Source organism: Rhinoraja longicauda, chromosome 27 (assembly GCF_053455715.1).
Source record: "Rhinoraja longicauda isolate Sanriku21f chromosome 27, sRhiLon1.1, whole genome shotgun sequence".
In the NCBI taxonomy this organism is placed as follows: domain Eukaryota; kingdom Metazoa; phylum Chordata; class Chondrichthyes; order Rajiformes; family Arhynchobatidae; genus Rhinoraja; species Rhinoraja longicauda.
Genome location: NC_135979.1, coordinates 5,716,469 through 5,734,413, shown reverse-complemented (window position 1 = coordinate 5,734,413; position 17,945 = coordinate 5,716,469). Strand labels below are relative to the sequence as shown.

The window sequence follows — 17,945 nt, the reverse complement described above, 5'->3', positions numbered from 1 at the left end:
CCAGCAGAGCGCAAAGTCAATCTGTTTGTCAGACCGCATTGGGAGTATCGTGAGCAGATTTGGGTCCCACATCTGAGGAAGGATGCGCTGGCCCTGGAGAGGGTCCTGAGGAGGTTTACGTGAATGATCCCAGGAATGAGTGGGTTAACGTACAATGAGCGTTTGACGGCACTGGGCCTGTACTCGCTGGAGTTTAGAGGGATGAGGGGGGACCTCATTGAAACTTACTGAATAGTGAAAGGCCTGGATAGAGTGGATGTGGAGAGGATGTTTCCACTAGTGGGAGAGTCTAGGACCAGAGGCCACAACCTCAGACCCCCCCCACAATGTCCAGCAGCAGAAGGACCCAAGACCGTGGTCATCCCCCACAGGGCCTTGGCGTTGGCTGCACCGAGTTTCAGCACGGACTCCCGCAGGCTGGAGCGGGCCAGTCGCCAACATTCCCCGATGGACTTCATGCTCTGCTGGGAGGCCAACAAGTAGTGTCCTTGTCCAATTGTCTTGTACAACAGAGCCAGAGTCCTCGATCAGCACCTGGACCACATCTCAAACCACCGGAATGGAACCACATTCTTCGGAAGAGCCCCGTGCTTTTGGTACTGGCTGCAGGAATAAGGAAGTCATCTGCTTTAAAGAAGTGATCAAATGGCTTCTTTATTGACAAGAATTGACTGCCGAAGGCCTTATCGAGCTGCTCCAGGCGGTCTTAAAGCAAGTCGGGAGCTCAGCAGAGATGTATTGCTGAGTTCCGCAGAGCATCTGGCATTTTATTGGCCTGTTCTGGGATAATGTGCAATTCCTCTGGAACGTTGCCCAAGTGCAGAGGAAGTTGCTGAAAACTCACCTGCTCCCACATTTTACATTCGCTGAGCCTTCAACAGAGAGCTCAGTGGGTGTCATGAATATAGATAGATCTACATCTGTCCTGAGATAAGACGACAATAAAATGGAAACTAAATCAGATCTGCCATCGCACTTCCAAGTGTCGAGAGGCCAAACTTTGGCCAGAGGATGAAAAAGAATGCGTGGAGCGTTGGAGTAACTCAGCGGGTCAGGCAGCATCTCTGGAGAACATGGATGGGCGACGTCTCGGGTCGGGACCCTTCTTCGTACCAAAAGAGACACAAAGTGTTGGAGTATCTCAGCGGGCCAGGCAGCTTCCCTGGGGTGCACGGATGGGTGATGTTTAGGGTCAGGACCCTTCTTCAGACTGATTGTAGGGGAAGGAAAGTTAGAACAGAGGAGGGGCAGGACAAAGCGCGGCAGGTAATCGGTGAACGGGTGAGAAGGTTTTTTGAAAGGCAGACGGTCAGACAAAGGGCAGAGGCGCTTATAATTAATAAGCCGAACGGCCTAATTCTACTCCTATAACTTGTGAACTTGTGATCAAGAATCTACCTGTCTCTGCCTTAAAAATATCCATTGACTCGGCCTCCACAGCCTTCAGTGGCAAAGAATTCCACAAGAGGAAGGGGTGGATTTGAGGCACAATGGTGGGAGAGGGGAGGGGGGGGGGGGGGGTGGGGGGAGAGGTGTGGAGGAAGAAAGGCACAGGGAAGGGGGTGGCTGTCAGAGGTTACCTAAAATTGGAGGATTAACTGTTGATGCCGGTGTGTTGCAAGCTTGCTGGGCATGGAACAAGCAGTGAATCACAATGCTAATCACCAGGCATCTCATGCTCAGCTGTCATCAGGGGTGGGTGACATGTTGTGCTGCATTCAACTCAACTGATACCACTCAGCATTTCCTTTACAGGCATTTCTGTGGTGAGGGGGGGTGGGGGGTCAGGACTGTGAGTTGCACAGCACTGGTCTGAAGTATTTACTAGTAGTTACAAAGCAGTCATGGAGTCTTAGAGTCATACACGTGGAAACAGGCCCTTTGGCCCAACTTGACCATGCTGACCAACATGCCCCATCAACACCAGTAACACCTGTCTGCTCTTGGCCCATATATCCCTCTAAAACCTATCCTATCCATGTTCCTGCCCAAGTATCCTGTGTGCCTTGTTGCTTTTAACTCAAATTTCACTGCACCTTAATTGGTACATGTGACAATTAAATTGAATCTTGAATCTTGAATCTTGCATCTATTAAATGTTATGAAAGTACCTGCCTCAACTACCTCCTCCGGCAGTTCATTCCATGTACCCACCACCCTTTGTGTAAAAAGGTTAGCCCTCAGGTCCCGATTAAATCTTTCCCCCCTCACCTAAAACCTATGTCCTCTGATTCTCAGTCATCCTACTCTGAGCAAAAGACTCGTTGCATTTACCCCAATCTATTCCTCTCATGGTTTTGTACACCTCTGTAAGATCACCCTCCAATCCTCCTTTGCTCCAAGGAATAATGTCCTAGCCTGCTCAACCTCTCGCTATAGCTCAGGCCCTCGGGTCCTGGGAACATCGTCGTAAATCTCCTCTGTACCTTTGCAGCCCCTGTCATAATGTAGAAGCAAGGAACTGCAGATGCTAGTTTTCGTAAATAAAAACTACACAAAGTGCTGGAGTAACTCAACGGGTCAGGCAGCATCCCTGGAGAACATGGATAGGTGATGTTTTAGGTCAGGACCCTTCTTCAGACTCAAGTCTATCATGTTCTCCAGGGACGCTGCCTGACCCGCTGAGTTATTCCAGCACTTTTGTGTTCTGTTTTGATTTTATAAAGCTGTCGCTTGTTCGAAGTGGTGGAAATGGCTTCAGGTTCGTGAATTAAGGGGATCATTCAAAATTAAATCACAGATTTAGTTGCACTTTTTGTTTCCTTTGTTCTGCTGCCAGAATTGTGTAAAATGAGCTGGTAGATTAATGCTGTGCTTTGAAGAGCTGGATTGTTTCAACAATTAATTGGCATCCATCCAAGCCCCTTGTTCTCACTCAATATGTCTTTCAGGGCTCCTGTCAGTCCTGCTGCAGAATTGGGAGAAGATTATGGTGGGAATGGAACGAACTGCCAGAGGAAGTAGTTGAGGCTTTAGACTTTAGAGATACAGCGCGGAAACAGGCCCTTTGGCCCACTGCGTCCACACCGACCAACCATCATCCCGTACACGAGCACTATCCTACACACGAGGGACAATTATTACAATTTTACCAAAGCCAATTAACCTACATACCTGTACGTCGTTGGAGTGTGGGAGGAAACCGAAGATCTCGGAGAAAACCCACGCAGGTCACAGGGAGAGCGTACAAACTCCGGACAGACAGCATCCATTGTCCTGACCCACCATCCGCGGGTCCAGGGAGCGGGCAGTCGACGGCCTCACAGAAGTCGGCTGCCTACCCCTGTTCTGGGCTTACGTCCGTGCCCGCGTGTCCCTGGAGAGGGAACACGCGGTGTCCACGGGGACTCTGGAGGTCTTCCGGGAACGCTGGTCGCCGCGGGGGGCTGAATGTATTGTTGACAGAGATGGCGGGATTTTAATGTGATAATTGTTTAATTTGTAAACTGCCGATACAGGCGGCTTTTGTTTGGTCACATTTTGCTTAGTATGTTTGTATGTTTTTCTTTGGATTAAAACTTTTATATATTATAAAAAATTAAAAAATTTAAAATAAATTTTTTTAAAAATTGTCCTGACCCATTGTCAGGATCGAACCTGGGATGAGCTATATGCTATCGGTCGGCATGGAAGTGGTGGGCCGAAGGGCGTTTCCATGCTGTAGGCTCAATAACAGGAGTGTTTACACCATACAATAGAAGTCCCACCACCAGCCTGTCGGGTAGTTAAGTAGAGACTTGGATCACCCAAGCATTCTCCACGTTCCATGAATTATTCTTTTACTATTGTAATTTTAAACGATTATGTCTAAACGTGCACTTTGTGAAGCTGTCAGATAGTTTCCACTAGTGGGGAGTCTAGGACCAGAGGGCACAGCCTCTGAATATAAGAGAGGTGATGAAGAGGAATTTCTTTAGTCAGAGGGTGGTGAATCTGTGGAATTCATTGCCACAGGCGGCTGTGGAGGCCAAGCCAGTGGATATTTTTGAGGCGGAGATTGATCTATTCTCAATTAGTAAGGGTGTCAGGGGATATGGGGAGAAGGCAGGAGAATGGGGTTGAGAGGGAAAGATAGATCAGCCATGATTGAATGGTGGAGTAGACTTGATGGGCCGAATGGCCTACTTCTGCTCCTTTGATTTTATGAACTTATAAACATGGTGCATTGATGCAGCCGAACAGGCAAAAGTTGCCAAATGTCCTGTATAAGCCGGGACATCCCGTATTTTGCGTTAAATTAGTTTGTCCCGTATGGGGGCGCCCTTGTCCCGTATTAGTAGGGTTGCCAACTTTCTCACTCCCAAATAGGGGACAAGGTGACGTCACCGCCCCGCGCCCCACGTGACCTCACCCGGCCAGCGGCCACGTGCTCCCGCTCCACCAATGGCGGCCGCCATTGGTGGAGCGGGAGCACGTGGCCGCTGGCTGGGTGAGGTCACATGGGGCGCGAGGCGATGACGTCACCTTGTCCCGTATTTGGGAGTGAGGAAGTTGGCAACCCCTGGCTGTGGCCAACATTGCAACTCTGCTGGAAAACATCACATCTGACAGGAGTGAATGACACTGGACAGAGTATCACAACCTAATCTCCTTTCGAAAAAATGCTTCGAAAAATATTTCCTGATGTATTGCAAGGCGACCAGATGCAGTTTGATTAAAGCAGCCGGAAATGGGTTTATCGCTAAAGAAAGGAACTATTATTTCATAACCCCGTCAATCCGTCAACTGTGAGTAAACTAGTTGTAAATTAACCTCGTTGTGCATAAGTGAAAAATGATTTTTACACAGTGCGGAAGCATTTTACCAAAATACCAATGATGGATACAAAAAAAAACAGAGGGAGAAGGCTCTCCAGCCTTTCATACCCGTTCCCTCATTCAATAAGATCTGATCTTCAGTTTAGTTTAGAGATACAGTGCGGAAACAGGTCCTTCGGCCCACCGGGTCCATGCCGACCAGTGATCCCCACACACTAGCATTATCTTACACACACTCTAGCGACAATTTCCAATTTTTACCAAAGCCAATTGACCCACAAACCTGCACGGCTTTGCAGTGCGGGAGGAAACCGGAGCACCCGGAGGAAACCCACACGGTCATAGGGACACCGTGCAAACGTGCAAACTCCACACAGATAGCATCCGAGATCAGGATCAGGATGGAACCTGGTTCTCTGGCTCTGTGAGGCAGCAGCTCTACCAGCTGCTCCACTGTGAAGCCTGATTACTTCCAATTTTAAATTAATTAAATTAAATGAACTAAATTAAATGAATTAAAAATTCAAAGTAATCAAACTTCAGTTTGATTACTGTCAGTCTGAGAGTCCTGCGGGACTAAAGATTTAAAACTAATCTTTGTCTAGGCTTGGAGGAGTCATTAGATCAAAGGAGTCTTGTGAAACAGTTCATGTTTGCACGCGTCCACTACATTGGGCCCATTCACTTACAAACAGATGTGTGAAGGGAGACCCGTGATAATATTAGTGTCTCGGTCTGCATTTAGCCATTTTGAATGCTTTGCACAGAATAGCCCATTTCTATATTTTCACCGCTGGTGAAATCTCTATCTGCCTCTGAACTCCAGTAAGCTTTGATTTTGTTGTGGTCTCGCCTCCGGTCTACCTCCTTCACATCTCAACTTTGTGTTTGAAGCAGTGGTAATATAAAGCAAAAATAGGAAAGAAATATGGGGGAGATTTATCCTCGATCACTTGTGTTAGTTTAGTTTAGTTTAGATTAGTTTAGATTAGTTTAGATTAGTTTAGATTAGTTTATTGTCACATCTACTGAGGTAGAGTGAAAAGCTTGTTCGTTGTGTGCAGTCTCTCCAGCGAAAAGACTATATATGATTACAATCAATCCATCCACAGTGTGCAGACACAGGATAAAGGCAATAACATTTAGTGCAAGATAGTCCATTAAAGTCCAATCAAAGATAGTCTGAGGGTCTCCAATGAAGTAGATGGGAGGTCAGGACCGCTCTCTCGTTGTTGATAGGATGGTTCAGTTGCCTAATCACAGCTGGGAAGAAGCTGGAGGTGTGTGTTTTCACTCTTCTGTACCTCTTTCCTGATTGGAGAGGGGAGAAGATGAGACTCGTCCTCAATTATGCTGCTGGCCTCGCTGAGGCAGCATGAAGTGTAGACGGAGTCCACGGAAGGAAGGTGTGCAGGAAAGAATTGTAGATGCTGGTTTACCCCGAAGATAGACACAAAAAGGCTGGAGTAACTCAGGGCAGGCAGCAGCTCTGGAGAGAAGGAATGGGTGACATTTCAGATCGTGACCCTTCTTCAGACTGAGGGTCGGGGGAGAGGAAAACTAGAGACATGGAAGGGTGAGGTGTGAAGCAGCAGATCGTAGCAGATGATGAACAAAGAAACGTAGGTTCATTGGTGGCTGAGGGGAGGAAGGGAAGTTGTTGCTACCGCCCCGATGTGGCAACTCCAACAGCCTGACCGCGAGAGAAGACGGCAGGGGAAGATAAAAGACATTCTGGCCTTCCATCACAGTGAGGAGGTGACTGGAGGAGACTCACTGTGATGGATGTTTCTTTTGTTTGGTGTTGGTTATGATTGTACGTGTTATTGAATTTTTATTGATTATTCTTATTGGTCTTATTGTTGAACTGCAGGTAATTTTTCATTTCACTGCACATTTATGTGTTTGTGACAAATAAATGACTATTGACTATTTCCAAAATGATCTACATTGAATCAGTTTGTTCCCAGTCTTTCCTGCCTCTAGAGTTGTACAATGTTTACCTGGGTCATCAAATGGAGCCAAATAAAGACTAACCTTAAATCCCACTTGTCTCTTTCATTGCAGATGTATCGCACATCCAGGCAGACCCAGGACCTTGCAACACTAACAGATATGGAAGGATCAGGGTCGGATGATGAAGACGAAGGATTGTATTCCGGTTCTGGAGGTTCAGGATGTAAGTGGCAACCGCCTAATGTGTGTCTCATAACGAACCTGTTGGTATTGATCGCCATTAATAACGAGCAACAACTAGAATTGCTCCAACAAATCCCATTGATCGTCAAAAGGCTTTCCACCGATGGTCTGTCATTTACTGTTGAAACTTCTACTTTAATTTAGTTAAGTTTAGAGATACAGTGCAGAAACAGACCAAATCTGCGCCCTCCAGCGAGCCCCGCACATTAGCACTATCCTACACCCACTAGGGTAAAAGATTTTACATTGTAAGACAATTAACCTACAAGCCTGTACATATTTGGACTGTGGCAGGAAACCGAAGATCTCGGAGAAAACCCACTCAGGTCATTGGGAGAACGTACAAACTCCATACAGACGGCACCTGTAGTCAGGATCGAACCCGGGTCTCTGGCGCTGTGAGGCAGCAACTCTACCGCTGCGCCACCGTGCTGCCACTACTGTAGACCCCAGTGATGCGGGACTTTAGACTTTAGAGATATAGCACGGAAACTGGCCCATCGGACCACCGATTCCTGCCGACCAGCGATCATCCCGCACACTAATACTATCGAAACGTATAAGATTATGGAGATCTTATCGAAACATATAAGATTATTAAGGGGTTGGACACGTTAGAGGCAGGAAACATGTTAGAGGCAGGAAACATGTTCCCAATGTTGGGGGAGTCCAGAACAAGGGGCCACAGTTTAAGAATAAGGGGTAGGCCATTTAGGACTGAGATGAGGAAAAACTTTTTCAGTCAGAGAGTTGTGAATCTGTGGAATTCGCTGCCTCAGAAGGCAGTGGAGGCCAATTCTCTGAATGCATTCAAGAGAGAACTAGATAGAGCTCTTAAGGATAGCGGAGTCAGGGGGTATGGGGAGAAGGCAGGAACGGGGTACTGATTGAGAATGATCAGCCATGATCACATTGAATGGCGGTGCTGGCTCGAAGGGCCGAATGGCCTCCTCCTGCACCTATTGTTTATTGTCTAATACTATCCTACACACTAGGGACAATTTTTGCTATTTTTCCAAAGCCAATGAACCTACAAGTCTTTGAAGCGTGAATGTGTAATGGTACAGGCAATGAAGCAGGGATTTGCAATCACGTTTAGCACCAGTAATCACGGATTAATTTCTCCTTCTTTTGAGCGCCTCGTTAATTTTTGTGCAATTTTCATTGTTAACCCTTCCATCGTTTACATGAATGAAATGAGCAAAAAATGCAGAATGTTGTAGGAAAGACTCACAACCCAACCATTCATTGGGAGCCCAAGCTGAACCCAACCATTGATTTTGAGAGACTCAAGGAACTGCAGCTGCTAGTCTTGCGTTGACTCTGAGACCAAGAACGCTGTCGATGCTGGTTTGCAAAGAAATACACAAAGTGCTGGAGTAACTCCGTGGGTCAGCCAGCATCTATGGGGAAGATGTTCCATGTTCTCGGGCGATGCTTCCGGGTCGGGACCCTTCCTCGGACTGCAATCAGTGCTGGCAATCCAGTATGGCAGTGCTAAACTGTGAGAGGAGCCATGCAGGTGATGGGGAAGGGAGGCAGTGGCTGACTGATGACAATTTAATAGACAATGAGAGGGCGGCACGGTAGCCCAGCTGGTAGAGCAGCTGTCTCACAGCGCCAGAGACGGCGGTTCGATCCCGACCTCAGGTGCTGCCTGTGTGGAATTTGCCCTGTGTTCCCTCCGAGTGCTCCGGTTTTCCCCCACACGCCAACGATGTGGATTCTACGTGAATTGGCCTCTGTAAAATTGCCTCTCATGTGTTGAGAGCGGACGCAAAACTGGGATAACAGAAATAGTTTCAATGGGTGATCGGCGGTCGGCATGGACTCAGTGGGCCGAGGGTAAGGTTGCCAACTGTCCCATATTAGCCGGGACATCACGTATTTTGGGCTAAATTGGTTTGGCCCTGTACAGGACTGCCCTTGACCAGTATTAGGCCCGGGGGGCACTGTAGGGCCGAACACTGTAGGCCCAGGGGCCGCTGGAGGCCCGGACACTGTAGACCCGGGCGGGGGCCGCTGTAGGCCCGGACACTGTAGGCTAACGGAGTGTGTTCGGGGAGCAGGGTCGAGTGCGTTCGTCTGACGGAGGTTGCCATTGGTGGAGCAGGAGCACGTGGTCGCTGGCTGGGTGAGGTCACGCGGGGCGTGGGCAGTGACGTCACATTTTGTCCCTTATTTGGGATTGAGAAAGTTGGCAACCCTAGCTGAAGGGCCTGTTTCCGTGCAGTATCTTGAAACTAAAAGTAAACTGAACTGTAGACTGTCCTGTGAAGCTTGTTTCTGAGCAGCTGTTCTGACATCCATGCACAAAATGACCCCCAATCTCATCTTCTTTTATACCTATTTGACACAGGAGGAGCAGGTTGCACAGAAGTAGCCATTTCCCTTTAATGAGGCCCCAGGCTGCCAATTGTAATCTGTAATGTGCATTATCTGCCATTTTGATATATTTTTTCCACAGTCTTTGCTGATTTTACATTGGAACAGGAGGAGGCCATACAGTGTCTTGGCTGAGTTCCACTGTTCAGTAGAATTGTAGTTGACAAGTTCATATGTATATACGTGATAGGAGCAGAATTAGGTCATTCGGCCCATCAAGTCCACTCTGCCATGATCTATCTCTCCCTCCTAACCCCATTCTCCTGCCTTCTCCCCATAACCTCTGACACCTGTACTAATCAAGGATCTATCTATCTCTGCCTTAAATATATCCACAGGCTTTGCCTCCACAGCCTTCTATGGCAAAGAATTCCACAGATTCACCACCCTCCAAATCTCCTGATTTGGCCAACGTTCCAAAAACTGACTCCCAAACTTAATAATGTGTAGGAAGGAACTGCAGATGCTGTTTTTTTACCGAAGATAGACACAAAATGCTGGAGTAACTCAGCGGGACGGGCAGCATCTCTGGAGAGAAGGAATAGGTGACGATTCGGGTCGAGACTCTTCAGACTGAGAGTCAGGGGAGAGGGAAACTAGAGGTATGGAAAGGTACAGAACAAATCGGAGCCGGCACCGATGAGTCTGGAAAGGTGGAGCCCACAATTTCCATTGTTGGCTGTGGAAGAGGTGATAACGAAAGGATACAAACAGTGAAGCTGGCAGGACGACTGGGGTGGGGGAGGGACGGAGAGCGAGGGAAGTTTAGTTTATTGTCACGTGTACCGAGGTACAGTGAAAAACTTCTGTAGCATGCTAACCCGACAGCGGTCTAAGGAAGGAACACCTCCTTCAGTAGAAGGGTTCCCATCCGAAACATCTCCAATTCCTTTTCTCCAGGGATGCTGCCTGACCCACTGGGTTATTGCCAGCTTTTTGTGTCTTATCAGCGGTGAGACAGTACATGTCTACAAGATGGGAGAGAGGAGAGGCAGGTAATACTTGAAGGGGAAGAGGGAGCAGTGGAATTCATTGGAATGGCCTGCTTCACATATTTCCAGTGCGGCCCTGTGGTGCAGCTGGTAGTGTTGCTGCCTTACAGCGCCAGAGACCTGGGTTCGATCCCGAGTTCAGGTGTGGAGTTTGCATGTCCTCCCTGTGATTGCGTGGACTAAGACGCGCGTGTCTGTAGGATAATTGGCCTCTGTAAAATTGACCCGAGTTTGTAAGGAGTGGATGCAAACGTAGGATAACGTGGAACTAGTGCAATGGCTGATTGATGATCAGTGCGGAAGGGCTGCATGGCATTACCAGGGTCCTGGGACATGTTCCATGGTCCTACCTCACCCATTGAGGATACGATGGTTCAGTATTAGAAACATAGAAACATAGAAAATAGGAGCAGGAGTAGGCCATTCGGCCCTTCGAGCCAGCGCCACCATTCAATATGATCATGGATGATTATCCAAAATCAATACCCCATTCCTGCTTTCTCCCCATATCCCGTGATTCCATTAGCTCTAAGAGTTAAATCTAATTTTCTCTTGGATACATCCAGTGAATTGGCCTCCACTGCCCTCTGTGGCAGAGAATTCCACAAATTCACAACTCACTGGATGGAAAAGATTTTCCTCATCTCTGTTCTAAATGGCCTGCCCCTTATTGTTAAACCGTGACCCCTGGTTCTGGACTCCCCCAACATTGGGAACATTTTTTCCTGCATCTAGCTTGTCCAATCCCTTAAGAATTTTATATGTTTCTATAAGATCCGCTCTCATCCTTCTAAATTCCAGTGAGTACAAGCTCAGTCGACCCATTCTTGCCTGACTTACCTCAGTATTTCCATTCTTTTCCAGACTTTGACTACGACACGGAGCTACGATTTACCACAGGTATGTCCCAGGCGGTCACTGCCACACCGTCCGCCTCTGCCTTCAGCTCCATCCAGCCCTTTGCCTTCACGCACGGGAGCACCACCCTGGCAGGTGGCAGTGGTGCCCGGATACTGCCACCCACCTCCGCCACCCTCACCACCCAGAGGGCAGTGACGTCCGCTCCCGCCCCCGCCACCGTGCCGGCCACCACTGCCGCCATCGTCGCCACCACCACCACCCACCGGCCCACCAGGGTCAGCACCGCACCAGCCACCACCTCCACGGCCACCACCGCCGTGCCGGACAGCCACCGCCGCAACACCATGGCCGTCGTGCCCCTCGCCACCACCGGCACTACGGCCACCACCAAGCAGAGCGCCATCACCAGGCCGGGACCCGTGGCCACGCCCGTCTCCACACCTGACCCGCGGGCACATCGGCCAACGCTGGAGACGTTCACGGCGGGCACCAGCAAAACCATCCTGTCCATCCCTTTCATCACAGAGGTGAGTCTTCCCAACACTTTGAGGCGCAGCGGTAGAGGTTGCTGCCCTACAGCGCCAGAGACCCCTGGTTCCATCCTTACTACTGGTGCTTGTCTGTATGGAGTTTGTACGTTCTCCCCGTGACCGCGTGGGTTTCCTCCGGGTGCTCCCGTTTTCTCCCACACTCCAAAGAGGTTCAAGTTTGTAGGTTAATTGGCTTCGGTAAAATTATAACTTGTACCTAGTGTGTGTAGGATAGTGTTAGTGTACGTGTGTGATCGCTGGTCCATCTGGACTAGGTAGGTCAAAGGGCCTGTTTCCACTCTGTAGGACAAATCAAAATAGGACGTACAGGGTAAATGGTAGGGAATTGAGGAATGCAGTGGAACAGAGGGATCTGGGAATAACTGTACATTGTTCCCTGAAGGTGGAATCTCATGTGGATAGGGTGGTGAAGAAGGCGTTTGGTATGCTTGCCTTTATAAATCAGAGCATCGAGTATAGAAGTTGGGATGTAATGTTGAAATTGTACAGGGCATTGGTGAGGCCGAATCTGGAGTATGGTGTGCAGTTCTGGTCGCCAAATTATAGGAAGGATGTCGACAAAATGGAGAGGGTACAGAGGAGATTTACTAGAATGTTGCCTGGATTTCAGCACTTAGGCTACAGAGAGAGGTTGAACAGGTTGGGTCTTTATTCTTTGGAGCGTAGAAGGTTGAGGGGGGACTTGATAGAGGTTTTTTAAATTTTGAGAGGGTCGGACAGAGTTGACGTGGGTAGGCTTTTCCCTTTGAGAGTGGGGAAGATTCCAACAAGGGGACATAGCTTCAGAATTGAGGGACAAAAGTTTAGGGGTAACATGAGGGGTAACTTCTTTACTCAGAGGGTGGTGGCTGTATGGAATGGGCTTCCGGTGGAAGTGGTGGAGGCTGGCTCGATTTTATTATTTAAGAGTAAATTGGATAGGTATATGGATAGGAGGGGATTAGAGGGTTATGGTCTGAGTGCAGGTAGATGAGACTAGGTCAGGGAGAATGGTCGGCGTGGACTGGTAGGGCCGAACGGGCCTGTTTCCATGCTGTAGTTGTTATATGGTTATATGGTTATATGGTTAAAGTCTAAAGTAGGCACAAGACAACACAAAACAAACCACATAAATTATCCATGATTTACATGCTAGGCAGCAAAAGAAAACAAGGCATTAGTGCAAAAATCACGATAGGAAAAAGCCCATGGTAGTGCAAGATGTGACCTGTGGCATTCAGCTGTTGAGGATGGGTTAAAGTTGTGTAGCTTGGTTCAAGAAATAGATGGTTGTTCGGAGGCAGCTGTTCCTGAACTTGGTGACTTCACATGTTTTTTTGTTGAGTTAATTAAAAATTGAAGTTCCTCGTCTCTGTGATCGCACCACTGGCTTTTAGTGCAGATTTTTGGATTCAAAGTCAAGTAAAATAATCATTGCTGGTGTGTACTTGTGTCAAAACATATTCAAACCTCTCTGTGTAATAAGCAGCAAAAGAGTCAAAGAGGAATTGAGAGAGAGAATAATTTACAAGGCTCCAGGGAAATAACAGGGGGAATGTTAGGATTGGTCTGCTGTAAGCTGGCATGGACCCAATGGGTCCAATGGTCCCTTTTAGTTTAGTTTAGTTTAGCTTAGAGATACAGTGCAGAAACAGGCCCTTCGGCCCACGGAATCCGTGCTGACTAGCGATCCCCGCACATTAACACTATCCTAAACACTAGGTCGGTCACAGTGGCGCAGCGGTAGAGATGCTGCCTTACAGCAAATTCAGCGCCGGAGTCCCGGGTTCGATCCCGACTACGGGCGCTGTCTGTACGGAGTTTGTACGTTCTCCCCGTGACCTGCGTGGGTTTTCTCTGAGTTCTTCGATTTCCTCCCACACTCCAAAGACGTACCGGTTTGTAGGTTAATTGGCTTGGTAAATGTTAAAAAAATTGTCCCTAGTGGGTGTAGGATAGTGTTAATATGCGGTTAGATCACTGGTCGGCGCCGACCCGATGGGCCGAAGGGCCTGTTTCTGCGCTGTATCTCTAAATCTAAATAAACTAAACTAGGGCCAATTTACAATTTTTCCAAGCCGATTAGCCTACAAACCTGTACGTCTTTGGAGTGTGGGAGGAAACCATAGCTCCCAGAGAATACCCACGCAGGTCACGGTGAGAAGGTACAAACTCTGTACAGAGAGTACCGGTAGTCAGGATGGAGCCCTGGTCGTTGGCCTTTTGATGCTGTAATAAGTAGGTTTCTATAAAATAACTGGAGTCAATTGTCGCTGTGTCTTTAAACCGATTAACAGTTCCCTGTAAGCTGAGGCAAGTGCCTGGGGCAGAGTTTAGACGTGCATGGCTAACTTTACAGCATATCTGGATACAGAAGATGTTAATATTTTTGGGGGATGCCTTCACCATTTGGCTGCGTTTGATTTGCAGAATGTGTGATGGTAAATTTACTGCTTTAATGCTTGTCAAAACGTGCCTAATCCTGGGATTAGCAGCGGCATATAGCAAAAACTCCCAGGCAGTGTAGGCCTGATGAATGGAGGCATCGTGCCCAGCCAACTCTGCCTCAGGAGCTCATGACTGACTGTTATCACAACGATCCAGACCTATTATTACGTGCGCATACACACTGGGTGTTAGTCCCCTGTGCCTTTCCTTCAATCCTTTTTAAAATGCACCCAAACAGTGTCAGGAAGGAACTGCAGACGCTGGTTTGCACTGAAGATAAACAGATAAATACAAAATGCTGGAGTAACTCAGCGGGACAGGCAGCATCTCTGGAGAAGAGAAGCAATGGGTGACGTTTCGGGTCAAGGAACTTCTCTCGACCCAAAATGCCACCCATTCCTTCTCTTCTCCAGAGATGCTGCCTGTCCCACTGAGTTACTCCAGCATTTTGTGTCTCTCTCAAAACGTGTTAGTTTGGTGGGACAACTTCAAGGTGATTGCACACTGTCATTCCCCACAGCCAAAACATTCATAGGCTTGTATACACTGGAATGTAGAAGGATGAGAGGGGATCTTATTGAAACGTATAAGATTATTAAGGGGTTGGACACGTTAGAGGCAGGAAACATGTTCCCAATGTTGGGGGAGTCCAGAACAAGGGGCCACAGTTTAAGAATAAGGGGTAGGCCATTTAGAACTGAGATGAGGAAAAACGTTTTCAGTCAGAGAGTTGTGAATCTGTGGAATTCCCTGCCTCAGAAGGCAGTGGAGGCCAATTCTCTGAATGCATTCAAGAGAGAGCTAGATAGAGCTCTTAAGGATAGCGGAGTCAGGGGGTATGGGGAGAAGGCAGGAACGGGGTACTGATTGAGAATGATCAGCCATGATCACATTGAATGGCGGTGCTGGCTCGAAGGGCCTAATGGCCTCCTCCTACACCTATTGTCTATTGTCTATTGAAGGACATGTGCGATCATTCTCATCAGATTTAGATTTAGATTTAGAGATACAGCGCGGAAACAGGCCCTTCGGCCCACCGAGTCCGCGCCGCCCAGCGATCCCCGCACATTAACCCTACACACACTAGGGACAATTTTTATATTTACCCAGTCAATTAACCTACATACCTGTACGTCTTTGGAGTGTGGCAGGAAACCGAAGATCTCGGAGAAAACCCACGCAGGTCATGGGGAGAACGTACAAACTCCGTACAGACGGCGCCCGTAGTCAGGATCGAACCTGAGTCTCCCGCGCTGCATCCGCTGTAAAGCAGCAATTCTACTGCTGCGCCACCGTGCCGCCCTTAAATGGTCATTTAAGCTCCTGTGGGAAGAGTTGAGTTAAGTTTAATTTATAAATACAGCGCGCAAACAGCCCCTTCGGCTCACCAAGCCCACTCTGACCATTGATTACCCAAACCCCAATTTATGTTATCCCAGTTTCGCATCCCAAGCACTTGGGGCAATTTATAAAAGTCACATAAAGGGCGCTTACTAAGTTATCTGGAGGTGCGTGTTTCCACACTTCTGTACCTTTTTGCCCGATGGGAGAGGGGTGAAGAGGGCGTGGCCAGGGTCCTTGGTTATGCTGCTGGCCTTGTCGAGGCAGCGCCTTCCCCCGTTATTTCCATTGATTTCATAAGTTCATAAATCATTGTGGGCAGCACGGTGGCGCAGCGGTAGAGTTGCCGCCTTACAGCGAATGCAGCGCCTGAGACTCAGGTTCGATCCTGACTACGGGCGCCGTCTGCACGGAGTTTGCACGTTCTCCCCGTGACCTGCGCGAGTTTTCTCCGAGATCTTCGGTTTCCTCCCACACTCCAAAGACGTACAGGTATGTAGGTTGATTGACTGGTTAAAAAATGTAAAAATTGTCCCTAGTGTGTGTAGGATAGCGTTAGTGTGCGGGGATCGCTGGGCGGCACGGACTCGGTGGGCCGAAGGGCCTGTTTCCGCGCTGTATCTCTCAAAAAAAAATGAGGGCCGGTCGGCTTGACGGGATTTGGGAGTGGAACCTTCAATTGAATATATACGTTCCTTTCTTTCCAACCCGTGACGCGTAGAAAGCGAGCCCTGGCGAGCGGGCGGTGGACGTGACCATCAACAACGAGGTGGAGGCCCCCGCGGCTGGGTCGCCCAGCGGGGACTTTGAGCTGACGGAGGAAGGCGAGGTGGTGAGCCCAGAGGCGAACAACGAAGTGTTTGCTGCCTTTACACAACCGAACATCCGGGGCACTGGGAAGATGGATCTGCCCGACATTATAGACAATGCAATAGACTCTGGCAGCTCCTCGTCAGCCGCTCAACTCCCCCAGAAGAACATATTGGAGAGGAAAGAGGTGTTAGTAGGTAAGGCAGTTTTTAAAAAATTCATCTTTGTTGCGGTTTGCACCAAAACAAAAAGGCACATAGTGTTGGGGTAACTCAGCGGGACAGGCAGCACTCCTGGAGAACATGGATAGGTGACGTTCCGGGTTGGGACCCTTCTACGTTCAAAAAAAGACACAAAGTGTTGGAGTAACTCAGCTGGTCAGGCATTATCTCTGGAGAAAATTTGGCAGGTGACGTTTCGGGTCGGGACCCTTCTTCAGACTGATCGTAGCGGGGAGGTACTGGAAGTGAGAAAAGACGCAGGACAATTCAAGGGCTGGTAACAGATGACATCAGGCAGGTGGTTCCGATCAGGCGATTGTTGGCAAAGGACAGTGTTTGGACAGGAAGGGTCCACCCAAAACACCGATAAAACCAACTACGTTTCATGCCGAGGCCCTTCTTCAGACTGATTTCACTGTTTATACATCAATGTAGTCTCCCGATAAACTCCATCAACATTGGCTTTGTGTGGGAATCAAGGATGTGAATGACCGGGTCATTTGGCCAGAATCGCTTTGCAAGCCACAAGGTAGCACGAGTAGTCCTAACTAAAGGTTTATACAGCTGCAACATGACCTCCCAATTTTATATTCAATGCACCAGCTGATGAAGGCAAGTATGTCGTATGTCTTAGAACAGGCACGGCACGGCACAGCACGGTGGCACAGCGGTAGATTTGCTGCCTTACAGCGCTTGCAGCGCTGGAGACCCGGGTTCGATCCCGACTGCAGGTGCTGCCTGTACGGAGTTTGTACGTTCTCCCCATGACCTGCATGGGTTTTCTCCGAGATCTTCGGTTTTCTCCCACACTCCAAAGACATGCAGGTTTGTAGGTTAATTGGTTTGATACAAATGTAAATTGTCCCTAGTGTGTGTAGGGTAGGGTTGCCAACTTCCTCACTCCCAAATACGGGACAAGGTGACGTCACCGCCCCGTGCCCCATGTGACCTCACCGAGCCAGCGGCCACGTGCTCCCGCTCCACCAATGGCGTCTGCCCGGGAGCAGGTGGCCGCTGGCTGGGTGAGGTCACGTGGGGCGCGGGGTGGTGATGTCACCCTTATTTGGGAGTGAGGAAGTTGGGAGTCCTACTAATACGGGACAAAGGCGGTCCCATACAGGACAAACCAATTTAGCCCAAAATACGGGATGTCCTGGCTAATACGGGACAACTGGCAACCCTAGTGTTAATGTGCGGGGATCGCTGGGCGGCACGGACTCGGTGGGCTGAAGGGCCTGTTTCTGCACTGTATTTCTAAACTAAACTAAACGAAACTAAACATAGGACATAGAATATTACAGCAAGAGTTGGCCCTTAGGCCTACACAAGAGTAGCCATCATGCTTGGCCAAACATGATGCCAATGCCTAAATGCCCTTGCGGAGTTGAGACTTGTAGTCGG

At 48.7% G+C, this 17,945-nt stretch overlaps 1 protein-coding gene across 1 annotated transcript in view; it reads left to right on the top strand.

The window, feature by feature from the left end:
* LOC144606834 (uncharacterized) overlaps positions 1–17,945 on the top strand; it is a 149,756-nt gene that overhangs the window by 131,319 nt on the left and 492 nt on the right. The window contains exons 2-4 of the mRNA XM_078423242.1: positions 6,825–6,936; positions 11,198–11,721; positions 16,235–16,520. Coding sequence (XP_078279368.1) covers positions 6,825–6,936; positions 11,198–11,721; positions 16,235–16,520 — 922 coding nt within the window. The remainder of the gene's footprint in view (positions 1–6,824; positions 6,937–11,197; positions 11,722–16,234; positions 16,521–17,945) is intronic.